The 15,063-nt window shown below is 33.0% G+C and overlaps 1 protein-coding gene across 1 annotated transcript; it reads right to left on the bottom strand.

Moving 5' to 3' along the window:
- Window positions 1-2,049: 2,049 nt before the first annotated feature.
- On the bottom strand, window positions 2,050-13,218 carry LOC134267117 (hepatic lectin-like). Its single transcript, XM_062749338.1, has 5 exons — window positions 12,909-13,218; window positions 11,593-11,677; window positions 10,279-10,358; window positions 3,226-3,301; window positions 2,050-2,276 (listed from the first exon to the last, which is right to left on the bottom strand). The coding sequence occupies exons 1-5, from the start codon at window positions 13,116-13,118 to the stop codon at window positions 2,050-2,052; spliced, it is 678 nt and encodes a 225-aa protein (XP_062605322.1). The 5' UTR covers window positions 13,119-13,218.
- Between the last annotated feature and the right edge of the window lie 1,845 nt (window positions 13,219-15,063).

The following is a 15,063-nucleotide window of genomic DNA, read 5'->3' as shown; positions in this document are numbered from 1 at the left end:
GATTTTGATTGGTCAATCTCTGCCTCTCCTGCCACGGTAAGAGAATACATATTTTGTTGTGAAAATATTACTTGATCTGTCTCTCACTGCATACCAAATACGTCACGTTGTAAGAAATGACGTCATATTGACAAGTGTATTGCGATCAGTGACTTGTTCATAACTTGATATGTGGGATTTAACTAACGATAAAACAACACCCTGTAGTAAGTTTTAATGCAGTTTGATGATTTCTTACTGATTAAATTAGCAAATCAACTCATTTTGTGGTATTTTAAAAAAAATGTATACCGTATAATTTGTATGATGTCATAGTCAAGTTTTCCCGTACAAATTAGGCTCCGCCTCCTCTTCGTAACCTTAACTGTGCTGCGTTGTGACAGTATTTTCATTTCTATTAATTCATTTTAACTATAAAATACACAATTAATTGTTTTCCGCATGAACATTGTTGAACTGAATCTCTTTTAAATCCACTCTGAAATCAGCAGACTCTTTGAATCATTCCATGATTATGATGACAAAACCAACACATGGGGATAATTATTAAATTACAACAACACAACGGCGTTTCATGCTCCATATAAGGTTGTAGGTTGGAGGACGCGGTTTCGGGCGTCAAGTTAAAAAATAGGTGCGTGTTTTGTGACCTTTTTCTATACTGATTTTGAGTAGAAACAAAATAAAACAATTTCGAAAAATATTTTTAAAATACCTATGGAGAATCAATTGCTAAACTTATTTTGCTCAGTATATTATTTTTTTTTATTTCAATTTAATTTCAAAAAGTGTCATAAAGATGTAATCAGTTATGTTAACTAGATACGATCTCGTTGCGAGCAACGAGAGGTCTTCCGTCCGATTCAGGAAAAAAAAACTTGTAAAATCGAGCTGAAAAGTGATTCAAAATTTTGATCACAAGGAGGATTGAATCCAGGTTGCCAACGTGAATGTGCCTTTTTTTCTCTTTTCTCCCCAACGCGCGAACCATTTAGCTATTGGGAATACTGCTTTAAATATACTTGTGTATACTTTTGCAACAGTACACCTGTCTAAGAATCATAGAAGGCGGGCCCCTATTCATAATTTCGTGTCAAACGCCACGCGTAAATATTCGCACCTTTCCTTTGTACTGATCTATTAAAGAGGTGCAATAGCGTCAATGAAATTAATTAATAAAACATTCTTATCACCTTTATTTTATTTCGGCGTTAGGAAAGTATATTTAACACATTTTACACATTACATATCGTATCTAGCCCAGTAACACTAAAGCAGTGAAACGGAAATTAAGTTTTTAAGATTGACACTGAATTGCAACGTACTACTACGTGAGAGTCCAAGTAGTTTTTTGCATTTCATGTATCCTTATGTCAGAATGGTTTAATCAAACGCTCAGCTGCCTCCATAAGCCCCTACTCGCGAAATGGCGGAGTTGACAGAGACAGCCGCCATCTTGGACCCGCTTCAGATTTTCAAATATTAATATCTAGAGTTCAGATTAACCAATATTAAAACAACTTATATAGTAAGCATCAATAGAAGTGTCTCTTTTAATATTCCAAAAATAAATGAAAAATATTGAAAAACAACGAAAGTTGAAAAATTGGACTTTTGGAATTGGCTTCCGGTAGCGACAGGAAGTACTGACGACGAACGAAAAGTCGCGTCCTGGAAAGTATCGATCATCATCTATAAACTCTGAAAGTTTCAAATTGATATCTTTTACCGTTTTTGAGTTTAATCGTGGACAAAATGTCGTTTTAAAATCAGGAAAATGGTCCAAAACTTGGCACCAGAGAGGAATTTCCAAAAACTGTCTTGAAACTTTGAAGAGTATCTTACAACACATCTTTCCTGAAAATTTCATGTAATTCAATCCAGCAGTTGTCGAGAAATCGTGTCAGAAAAATAATAATAATAATAATAATAAGAAACAGTAGAATCACTATAAGGTCTTCCGTGAAGACGGAAGACCTTAATTAAAAATGAAACATATTCCTTGAATTAGAAATTTTAGTAAATGCCCCGTATTTACATGCATAACATTCATTGAAAAGTCTTTTTTTCACAAATGTAGTAAGTAGATGAATCACAGTTTTTGTCATTCCAAACACCTTCAGTAAGCATTTCGACGCAATTTTCACCTGTATCCCCATTACTAGGTTCACCTTGCAGCCAGTTTGTGTAACTCAATGTTGTGTTAGAATGTACCCAGATGAACGTGCCCTCTGACTCCTCGTCTGTTCCCCCCATCCACCATCTGTCCCCAGAGGCTAAAATTTTATAATATATGGATATAATATATGGAGTTAAACGTGTGTGCTTCGTTGAGAAATAAAGAAAATACATGTAGTTAAATATGCTGATATTCGGAAAATAATTGAATATACATTTAGGAATTGGTCAAACAAAGTTATTTTTTGAAATCTTTAATACTTCAAGTAGTCCAGCGCATAATTTGAATTTGAATTTTTTTCACTTATTAAAAATGGTTCATATTTCCCCCTAATCCCGGATCTGTTGGTTACTCAAATGAGACCGAGAATCAAACATGTTATTAAATAGAGTAAAACCCCCGCCAAAACATTCCGAAATACAGAAATAATATTCTGCAAAATATACAAATATACTGTGTGAAAAAAATGATTATTCTCAAGGTATTCCCAGCCTCCCATGAGTCTCCCACAGGGCGCAGTGGTTAAAATGTCCATTTTATTCGCGAGCCAGCTAAGGAGTTTATCTTTACGTCGAGTTTTCGAATCCCACTGTGGGACGTGAAAAAGTCCATCGAATGAAATACATCATTAACCAATTTAAGTTGGTACACTGTACTCAAGACATGTAAATTTTCATTGATCATTTTTCTTTATTTTCTTTCTCTAATAATTTTTTTATTATTTAGTTTACATTTCTTGAATTAAGAAAACTCAAACTGACTAGTTCAAGATGTACTCATTCCGACCAATGTTTAAACTACTTGCTATATATAATTAGATAAAATCGACATATATACGTCCATGCTATGTTAAATTTCCATAAAATCATACTACCTTTTTACTTTTGTGCCAAAATTAACGTAGGTTTTTAAATTAGAAAAATATTTATGATAATCTTTCTACATTTTGTCGTAAAAACATTATTGGACTATTTTTCAGTAATTAAATTACAGAAAGAAAACACAAAAAAATCCTCAAATTACAGAAAGAAAACACAAAAACATACCTTTGTTTTGAATCAAGTTTTGTTCAGCCTCATTCTCTATTTCAAGAAGATGTGCTTCCATCCAAATGCAGCTAGCCTAAGGGAATAAAATAAAAGATACACTTCACTATACATATTCACTAGAGAGTTAAAACAGAATTCTGATTTCCGAGAAAATTGTTGAATTCATATACATTATTTGAAATTAAGATTGTTTGCATTTTGTGTAAACCATGCTTTCATTTTTGCAATTTAATATTTGACCTCAAAAACAACAGTCGTACAATTACATTAAATTTTATCAATTTATTGCAATTGACTTATTTAAAAATACAGCCAGATAAGGTCGCTACAATAAAATGGAGAAATATTTCATGTGTATTTATACACCTGAGACGTGCTACTACCCAACACGCTCGCTGCACGAACGGTACACGAACGCTTCACGGTTTGCACGAAACGCTGCACGGTTTACACGAAACGCTACACGGTTAATTTGCACGAAACGCTACACGGTTTACACAAAACGCTTTGCACGAAAGGCTGCACGGTTTACACGAAAGGCTGCACGAAACGCTTTGTATATACACGTTTCTCACACGCTATGTGCACGATTCTCGCACCTTTTGGCCTCGGTTTGGATTTTTCTACTCTGAATATCTCGGGCATTATTACCGTTTTATCTTTAATTCAATGGAAATCTTTCACAAAGACACAATAAGCAGCTGTTTTAATTTAATTTCAGTACACTTGTATTTCATAAACCGATAGAAATATTTAACACTCTGACAGTTGTAATTAATTGATAAATAATTGTCAGTTCGAATTTATCTTTTTATTTATCCAACTATTTAAAAACGAAATGCTGTAGCGGACAGTATATAGGGAACTTATTCTGCCTCGCCAGTGAGCTAGCTTTTCTGGTGATGCTGTAGAGTCTCCCTCTATTTCAGGCAAGTTAAGCAACGGCAAGCCTTTTTAACCCTTAGATGGGTTACCGCTTCACGTTACAAAATTGGTGGCAGCGTAGTGACTCTGGTGTCTGGCGTCCTTCTTCAGGAAGTCTTAGAGTTAGGACTTAGTGTCCATATACAGACTTCGTGTCTGTGGACGGCAGGGGTTGCCGTATCTGAAGTCAGGTTCCGACCTACTTTAGGAAGCTCTAAGGCTAGGACTTTGTGTCCAGGTACGGACTTCATGTCCGGGAACGGCATTAATTGCCGTAGCTGAAGAGACCCAAACACTCAGAGAGAACTCATGCTAAGCTTCGGGTCAAAGCTTCCCTGAGCGGGGGGAAGTGTATCGGACAGTATATAGGGAACTTATACTGCCTCGCCAGTGAGCTAGCTTTTCTGGTGATGCGGTAGAGTCTCCCTCTATTTCAGGCAAGTTAAGCAACGGCAAGCCTGTTTAACCCTTGGATGGGTGAGCGCTTCACGTTACAATGCCAATATCGTGAATGACTGTTTAATAAAATACAATTTTTATATACAGGTATTAGTCATTCATTTCAATGTAATATTCTTACGAGTATAATTCAATAAATTAAACACAAATTTCTTACCGCAGGAATATAACCTCATTGATTTTTAATAATATTGATTATATTGTGTTTGATTTCCGTAGGCGGATTATTTTTCGTGATTTGATTTTAAATTAGTAATACAATTTGCCTATATACTCTACTTACGATTATTGATACTTTTTGAAAGATTTTTTTTTATTTTACGAAGCATTATCAATAGGAGGGAAACCGGTAAAGGGGGGGGGGTGTTAATGCGATCTTTTAATCCATTCTATTCATTTTCTCTTTTTACATGAAGCTTATCAAATAACATCAGTATACCCATCATACTGTAAAATCCTTCATTTGAAAACAGGACTAAACGTATGTATGTATGTGTACATTTATTAATAGTCGCGGTATTTGACTAAACATTGTACATACAATATAGATCGATCTTTACATCGGCATTCAGGTACATTACAAGAAAACTGAAATATCTTAGATGAAATAATAAGTACGTAATTTATAACACAAATAATATACAGTTATTCATGATTTACTCCTAAGCTTTCCTTACATGATATTCATGAAAAGACTACCAAATCAGTTCTGTTTATTTTACTGTTTACGGCTAGAAATTCGGATTTACAAATAAAAGATAAAATCCGCTGATTTATCAGTTGTACCCATTAAATATTTATAGAACCATTTTATTAAAAAAAAATAAAAAAACCAGTCGTAATTTTCAGGTGTCATTAACCCGTGAACTCAACATGTACATATAGCAAAACAGGTTTTCAGTTGCCATGCACTCGGAGCCCGTGATCACTGTTGTAAAAAATGACCTTGATCACAGCTGAAAGGCGGAAAGAAGATTCCAATACATTTTTAAAGGGTGTATCTGCGCACAAATTTAACAAAGGATTTAAAACAGAATAGAAAATTAAGCATTTGCTTAAACTAACATTAGATCGAAAGTTACAAAAAAAAAATGAAAGACTGTACTAGTAATGAAATTTAACCCCCCCCCCCTCGTCTATAAAGATGTGGTCGTCAGTGCATTTGAATTAAAGTTTTGAAATCCATTTATTTGACAATAATGAGCATCCTGTTTTTTGTATTAAAAAGTATTAAATGACACATCGTTTCAATTGTAAAGACAAGAGCGGAGTCCTGATATATTTTTGCTTGAAATTAAAAAAAAAATAATACCGGTATTTCTTTCTTTCTTTGAGAAAAATATATTTAAGAAGCCATGATCGCGTTGATAGTATATTGCATTCAATGCCCTTAAAATTGTTGTACATAGTTGATTAATTTGAACACATTTTCTATGGAAAGAAAAAAAAAAATCAAACAAATATAAATTATACATTACCGTTTAATTTCATTTTGTTGTTCCATTTTTTTTTTTTGTTTTGTTTTTACTCCTATAATATCACAAGCATAGCTAATTCAATAATAAAATACTAATAGAATTTTACATCATGACCCATCGATAGCCATATTTAAAATGAAATGACTTCCGAATGAATCTTACACGATTCTTGCACGAAAGTCGCACGTTTCTCACACGATTCTAACACGAAAGTCGCACGTTTCTCACACGCTTTTGCACCCTCGCTACACGGTTTGCACGAAACGCTTTGGAGCTTACACGAAACGCTGCACGGTTTACACGAAACGCTACACGGTTTGCACGAAACGCTGCACGGTTCACACGAAACGCTACACGGTTTGCACGAAACGGAAAGCGCATGAAAGTCACACGCTTTTTTGGGGTATTAGCACGTCTCAGGGTCTGTATGATACCATATTCATGTTTCATCCGGTGAAAATCGTGAACCTCTATTATTATATTTATTGCGGGGAACTTTAATATGTTTAAGTGCACAAGAGAAATTCAGAAAATCTGGCACCATTACTTGAAATTGTTCTTGTTAAAACACACTATTTCTGTACCTTATGTAATTTAATCTGAGAAAAAAACACTTTTTTTTTCTTACGAAATGCAGCATTTTGAATCAGACATCGTAAATTGATACTGACATTTATTTAGATTAGGCCTTTCTCTATTTTGTTCACACAGGACGAAAGATCACCTTTAAGCAATCGCTTAATGGTAGCTTAATGGTGATTTAATGGTGCTTAAAGAAGTTAATTCTTTTAAGCCACAATTAAGCCACCATTAAGCTCCAACTTATAGGTGCTTAATGTCCAAACTTCATTAAGCTACCATTAAGCCACCTTTAAGCTGAGCTTAATGTTGACTTAATGGTCAAACCTCATTAAAACCACCTTTACGTATCTTATATCAAATGTTTGAACTAACTTGTTAAGCTATTTCAATATCATTTTCGCAAAAATTTCAGTTCATAATTTTTTCTCGATCGTCATTTCAATAAAAAATTCCTGTCAACATGCATAAACTCGGGTACTGAGAACAAAGTTAGTTAATAGCCATAGGTGCTTGTTCCCGGTGTCTAATAATTATTTATTAAAAAAAAGCATTTATAGAAATAATAAAACAAGACATGTTTTATCATTACCGTATATGATTTTTTAAAATAAATAATTATTACATAGGTTGCTTTTTTTTAGTGTATATATATATTTTTTTTTTAAATAAATAATTATTACACGCCGGGAACAAGCCCCTATGAACAAGGTGAAATAACTTTATTTTTTCACCACTGAAAATCAATTTGTGATTGGGAGGCCCGGTTTCGATTCTCCAGCGCAGCGCCGCGTCAAATCTAAGGCGTAAACATTGGTAGTGACTGTTCATTCCCCAAGCGCTGGGAAATAGAAGTAAAAATCACAGGTCTTTCTGAAATGATCTTGAAATGTACGTCTCATGTTGCGGTTAGCATAAAGAGCCCCCACTGTTCAATGGCCCTTGGTGTCGTGTATAGGTCTAGATTTGAAGCTCTTCACCTGCAAACGGTAACGTCTTTTTATGAGTGAAAAATTCTCGAGTTAGACGCTAAACAATATTCAATCAATAAATCAATTTTGTTTCCATTGAGAAAAAAAATCATAGAGAATAAATATAATTGAAAACAGCCTTTTTAGTTATCGTATTTCGTTGAGCGGATGTTGACCTGTCTTTGACCCAGTTTAAGTTTGTAGAATGCATTTTGTGATTACTGTAAATTCTATACTAGCAGTATCTTTACTGTCTAATTTACAAATAAGACAATGCGTATCGCATTTTAATGAATTTAGCATTATATGTTTTGTTCTATTTTATAAAGTGTTTACATGAACTAATGTATAGTGTTGTTAAATTTGCTATAATTGACAGATTATAGTGTCTGCACGTCCGTCCATACGTCTGTCCTATCGTCCGTTACGCTTTGGGATACTCATCTCTTATTCGTAACTCCGCTTATGCCAACAAATAAAACTTAATGACATCTTTATTGAGTCTTTGTTATATATGTTAATATTGTTCCATTGTGCATCTCCTTTTTATATTTTTATTGGAAACTTATTTTGGACTTCTTAAAAAATATTGACAGTTTCATTTTTTGTATAATATTGATAGGTAGTCTCATCCACAACTCCTCTTATACCAGTGAATAATGGTGAAGGATAGTTTCTCAGTTTCTTTATTACATAATGCCAACGTGCATCGTCTTTTTTAACGTTTGACCTGGTACTTATTTTCGGTCTTCAAGAAAAAAACACGGACTTTGCCATTATAATCATACGGGAGGCTTGGGGGTCATTTAGTTAGCACACTGCCAACAGTACAGCTATTCATTTCGCAATAAACGATCACTCGAGTTCCAATTTTGCGTTCTCAATGTGAATGATATATGAGTATTCAATATCAAAGTCCATAAAACAATACAGAATAGGAGCAGAGCAAACACGGACCTCAGAAACATCAGAATTGGGATTAGGTGTCATAGAGGAGTGAGCATCCGCTGCTGACCGGTTACACCTGCCATGTGCTCCTTGTCATGATCGGGAAATAACGGTAAAAAACCGTCGTCATTTCAGTGTATAAACAATGGACCAACAATTAGTATGAAAAATCTCAGTCAGCATATGACTCAATGGTAAATGTATATTGTATTTGCTGACAAGGTCATTATATCGACCACAGAACCTACGAAATTATGAATTTAAACGAGACTGCTAATATTCTTGTATCATCAACTTGCTTGTCAATAATTTACCTCGTTTCTTCACTTGTTCTTACGTAGAGCATGCTCTTGTGTATCGAATCAACTGAGATATATACACTCCGGGTGCAGGAAATGAAGGTCGCAGGTATATTGCATGCATAAGATTTCTCACAAATTCTGCTTCATATGAATATAAAAATATTTCTGCTAATAACGGAGCTCAATTTGTTCCCATGGAATTCCAATAGATTTTTGGAAGACCTGGTCTCCAAAAACCACAAAGATATTGTCAATCAGACTTTCAAGCATCTTGATGTCAACTTCAGAGTACTTGTGTGTGCAATCAGAAAGTGTTTTAACAAAATAATCTTGAAAATGACCAATGACTAGGTAAATTTATTTAGGAGTTCTATTTTTTCAAAAGCAGATGCCAATAATATTAAAGAAACCTGGACTTCATCTGTCTTAGAAAATGGTTGTGTATAAAGTTGAAAAGTTGTAAGTTTTTAAGCTGTTGATTTTGGTAAAGTCTTGTGATTTCAAATTGTCTAAAAGTTCTTTGGAATTTTTTATTATCCACATCTGATTCACACCACTTCTTAAATATATTTTTGCACAGAACTCTTGAAATTTTTCCTTCACTATTGTCAAAATCTTAGTGAAGAGTAACGAAAAAGGCTTAATTGAACACTTACTGGAACACGCAATGTATCTTTTTTTGTAATGATTTTTATGAGGTGACAAACAGAGCACGACCATATCAGGTATCGATCAAGCAAAATTGAAGAAAATATGGCACCTCCTTGGAAACACTATATAAATGATGTGAAATGTTTATAACTTGTAGGCAACAGCATTATTTTGCTTCAAAGATACACTGTATGGGTTGTCAATTATTACCAGAGAGATAACATTTATATAAAAATGAATATGTTTATTTTCTAGCATACACGATCATTTTACAGTAAAACACTTCAATACCCAGCCATTATATTTGATGAAAATATTCTATATACTTTTTTAAAGCTTTCATGTAACTTCTTAGGTAGAGTGATTGATCCATTATTAGAAATAAGTGGGTTCAAGCATCGGCTGCGACAATCCTAAATTTATTTTAAAAGTTACCTTTGGTAAATGCTTTTTTAATCTTTAAATTGAGACCATAAAAACCAAAGCCCGTGTCACTGCAGACGGTGGTAAGATCAATTTATTACTTTCCAATGATCACAGTGCCGAAAAGAGGTATTTCTTTGAAGCCCTTCGCAGTCTTCACATGCATATGTAGAAATAACGGACATGGTACTTCACAGATTGAATTAATGCATTTTATATATAAACTTATCGGAGCTCTTTCTTTTTTTTTTGTTGTTAGTTTTGGATAACTAGTCAAATAAAGTCACAACTCTACTGGAACCTTTAATGACATACCTTGGCAGCATGCCACTTAAGAGGATTGTTCACAAAACAATATTTCTTCTCCCCGTTTATCCTCCATGATGTAGGACATTCTGCAATATAGTAGCATAAATGGAACAGTATTCAATATTCATTTTTTTTCATACTACCTAGGATACTTCAAATGAAAAAAAAAAATCTTCCATTTTCACTTCTGGGTCATTCATTAAACACTCATATAGTACCCTATGCAGAGACGTTTTTGTACAAATTAGGCAAATGCAATTGAAATATTGCAAAAAAGTCTTTTTTAGATGTGTGTAACTAAGCATATTGTAATTCATTCTCAACAAAAGTAGACATGTTTTAGATTCATATTTCTTCTAAAACGTTTTTGGTTTTACATAAAGAACTAAAACAAATGCACTATTGGAAACACATTTTCAAATTCGAATTGACGTATAATTCTTTACTTATTTATTGAATTTGTGGAAATGAAATGGGAAGGTATTAAATAACTTCAATTAATCTGCAACATATTGTTTCAGAAAGGCAAGCGTTTATATTGTTTTATTTTACAACAACAAGCAATAAATTTTAATATTTAATCAAGATTCTTTTTAGTTAATTTTACTGATAACACTTTACTTTCAGCCGAAATAATTAAAAATTTTTGCTGAAGATTAAGATAAAATACGGTTGAATTCGTTTTCTAAGAAGCTTTTCAAAGAGCTCGGTTCACTTTATACATAAAATGGGCCTGTAGATATACCAATTTATTGACTTTATTTTTCATTTCAAAGATCAAATAAAGTAAAGACGTAGTATTTTCATTTCCTATTATCTTTTTTTTCTCCTTAAACTCCGGGGCTTGGAACAAGGACTTAATGGTATTGCCATGTTCTTGAATTTAACATAAATGGGTATATTTTAGTACTTTAAGAGAAGAAAAATAGTATAAGCACACCCTCTGCTCTTCAAAAATGATGTCTTATAATCTTCAGAAATAGTTCTATGATTTATTAGTCGTTTAATGCAGATCAGAGGTTGCACTCTATAATAAATACTGAAAAATAGCATTAAAAATTGGCGGTTTCTGTAGACTCTTTTTAGAACAGGGAATTGACGCTTTCTTTGGCGTCATAATGCATTGACTGGAAGAAAATTATGTCATTTTTGATAGACTTGCTATCGACAAGCGTATCTAGGATATTCCAAGCATTGTTACATGTAACTAAAATGAGGCAGTCTCAGTTTTTCAGAAATTCACAGGGTCATAAAGCCTATAACTGTACCTTGTTCTTTGATGGGATCTTTTAACAGTTAAACTATTCATTTATTACTTACTGCCATTTACGCAAAACGGTTTTCCGCTACTCAGAGGCACACACTCCTCTTTACACGATGTTGCATTACAAGATCCAGCCAGCTCCTGTAAAAATGATAGACCTTTTTGTCTCAGCGTCTTTAAGCTTCATGTACCTTTGCCTATTCAGGGTCATGGGATAAAAGAAAGTCGTTTTTCTAAATAGCTTTTTTTGCAAAGATAAAATCTGATCTTCGAATGTTTGGAAAAAAGCCTGAGTATTGTTTCAATTTTTTGCAGCTAAATTTGTTTAAGGTAGTTTAAAGATTCTTGCTTTATCATAAAACAAATCAGAGGCGTTCTTAAACAACAAGATTTTTTTGGTAAACTAGTATTCTTATGATAAACATACATGTTAATCCCTCTTGTGAGCCATCCTTCTTCAGGCTCATTGATCATGACCTTGACCTCTTGTTTGAATTATGAAGAAAGTGTTGAAATACGTCAAAGAGAAGTGTTTACTGTGAAGTCATTTATTTTTTTTAACAAATGCCCTGAACAACATATTTGTTCAACACAGTATCCTTTGTATGATTTTTTTGGTAATAACCTATTTGTTTCTAAAAAAGTTGAAAAGGTAGAAGGTAAAAGGAGACACACAGACGAGAGGTGTTAGAGATCCTTCGGTCAGAAAATATCACCTGAGCTTTAGTTGGACAAATAAGTATTTTAAATTAGACAAGTAAACAAATAAATGACATTTAAGATTTTTTAATACTGAGGTTTGTATTTTAATTGTCTTAATTAAGGAATTTTAAGAAATCTTTTCATGAAGAATATGGAGATATCGAACAGTAATACATTGTACATGTAAGTGATGTGCCAAATATTTGAAAATCGTCCCTATAAGTCAATTCATAAATACACACCGTGCCGGAAAATAAGACAGCAATATGAACAAAAAACTAAAACTTTTATCACATACGAAGCATTCATTATGTTTATGTTAAGTGTTGTAAAATACTTGCATAAAATACTTAAATAATGGTACATTTTGTCATTTTCAGAGCAGATTAAAATGAATATAATATCTTCTAAGTCTTTATGATGCGTTTTCAAATTTCATTGAGAAAATACAAAGTGTTTTATTGACCTAAAGGAATAAAAAAAAAACATACAGTTTTAGTTCGGGATTTTAATTGTGCTTGTTCCCTAATCTATATCCTGATTGACTAACTTTGTTAAATTGCTGCTATTTTAGCACAAAGGAGGGTTCCTGACATTCTCATCTTTTGTCTTTATTCAACGATAAACAACACAGTATACAGTGTTCTAGAAACGTCGAGATATTACTTACCTGTGGCTGATTTTCCATTTCAATGTAGTCACACTCTGAATCCAGAACTAAAGACGTTCCCGATTCCCCGTATTTTGCTGCTATCAGTTCACAATTGAGCTGTTGTTTTCGATAGTTCACTGACTTGCATTGGTGATTCTGCAAACATTTTCGAATGCACTGCTTTTGTCCAATGATAGGTAAAACATTCATGACTTTGCTAGAAGTCATACATTTGCCCGAAGCAGTCACTTTTATGTTAGATACATTGTTAATTTCTCCCGATACGGTATAATATACTGTAGAAATAAATGTGAGAATGTTTAGTCCAAACATTGTTAATTTGTTAACAAGAATGAAATAAGGTTATGCTTATTCTAAAAGTGTTCCAATAGTCGCAAGTTAATGTTAAAATAGATGTTAAATATAATGAAACATCAGATTAAATAACAAAGTAGCATAGATGCACGCATGTGCAACCAATTTCATCGAGTAAGTGCCTATACAAAGGAATTTATAATGTTGAATAAAATGGTGTTAATTGTAAAATATCGAACTTATATTGTCTGACAAAGATGTAAATAATTAAACATTGAAGAGAAATTAAGACATAAAATTACAAAACTTCCAAAAGCATTCTTTTTAAATTGTATCATGAATCATGCGTTTATAAATAAAGTAAAAAATGAAAACATGGTTAACATTGGATATAAAAAAAAACACTTTTCAATTACTTTACTTTATTACATACTTAGAAAAAAAATACAGGTTTTTTTGCATATGCGATATGTCTGACGTCAAAATAGCATTATCAGTCCTATAGGGCTGATTTGGATTTGCGGGGCTGATGCGGATCAGAATCTCACCCCTAGTAATTTAAACCTCAAAAACAGTACCTGTGATCATACACATATTTTTTTTTTGGGGGGGGGTATAAATTCTCTTAATTTTAACTTTTTTGAATGTAAGGATAATCTAACTGACAAAGTATTTTTTTTTCAAAGTACATGCATTTCAAATAGAAGTAGAAACACATCTGAATCCTGTGAGTCAACAGAGCGTGTATATGTAAGAAGTTCGTGCATGATTATTCACTTATTTCCTTTTCAGCTTAATGAACTCGCAGTGTATTTTATTACTAAGTATGTAATAAACATATTCTGATCGGCACTCTACCAAAATCAGCCCTAGGCTCTCCGCCGATATTGGGGTCTAAGGATGATACAGAATTTGATATGGAAAAGAGTATGTATTATTCTATATGAAAATAATTCACTGTCTCGTATTTCCGGATGCTTTAAACTTAATAAAGTAATTCTTAGTGATTATTTCTAGAGTATTCAGTTTTTTGATTGGTATGTCCGGGTTAAACTCTCGTCTTCGGCACCACGTCAAACTTTAATCTTTTACATAAGTATAAGTATTGACAACTCTTTTGCCAAGCACACAGAATTTTAGTTGAAGTCGCTGCTCTTTCGTATGAAACATTCAAAACGCTGTACCCTGCATGGTAGGCGTTGGTTTGAAAAAATACCATCACCGTTTAAATGGTCCTCATTGCACAAAAAGGGCAAACATAGATTAAGTCATTCCAGGGTATTAGTTGATGTTTCTATATGAATTAAGAATTCTCGAATAGGAGTTTAAGAAATAAGGTGCTTTTTTCAACTACTTCAGATTATTATCAAATTTCAAGTACATAATGTTTATGCACTTGCAAGTTAATTGAGTACTTTGAACTACATGTAGTTGTAGTTTTAATCCTTTTTTGCATCCTTTAACATTTATTTTCAATTAACAATTTTGCTTTAAGAGTTTTAAGTTACCAAAAAATAAAAAAAGGGTAATTGGACACAATATGAATATATTCAAATAAAAAGACTTGCATGCTGTCAATCACATGACTGCAGGGGCTTTCATTATTTTAAAAAATCATTTAACTGATTTGTCTGTAAAGTTTATAAATCATATGAAATATATGATCACCGTTTGGCTTTATAAATAGGACGTTGTATTTTTGTTTCTATTAAAATATAGAAATGACGCGAAAAAGAAGGGGGGGGGGGCCTTAATCGTAAAGTTTCGCAAAAATTTTTCCTCAAAAAATTGCTGTTATATAGTTATTTTATATGATCAAAGCATTGCTAGGGTAAACGGAAAAGTAGATCCGTAAAAC

The sequence above is a fragment of the Saccostrea cucullata genome, unplaced genomic scaffold (assembly GCF_032062105.1).
Source record: "Saccostrea cucullata isolate Sc308-1 unplaced genomic scaffold, CSIRO_AGI_Scuc_v1 ctg8440, whole genome shotgun sequence".
In the NCBI taxonomy this organism is placed as follows: Eukaryota; Metazoa; Mollusca; class Bivalvia; order Ostreida; family Ostreidae; genus Saccostrea; species Saccostrea cuccullata.
Note: the sequence above shows the minus strand (reverse complement) of the source record. Positions and strands in the feature narration are given on the sequence as shown.

What these genes read in the sequence shown, in the direction of transcription:
- LOC134267117 (XM_062749338.1), bottom strand. Translation starts at nt 13,118, where the DNA reads ATGACTTCTAGCAAAGTCATGAATGTTTTACCTATCATTGGACAAAAG. An exon ending in TTAAGTGGCATGCTGCCAAG is followed by an intron (nt 3,302 to 10,278) that starts GTATGTCATTAA and finishes TTATTCCCTTAG; the next exon opens with GCTAGCTGCATTTGGATGGA. An exon ending in AAACTTGATTCAAAACAAAG is followed by an intron (nt 2,277 to 3,225) that starts GTATGTTTTTGT and finishes ATAAAATTTTAG; the next exon opens with CCTCTGGGGACAGATGGTGG.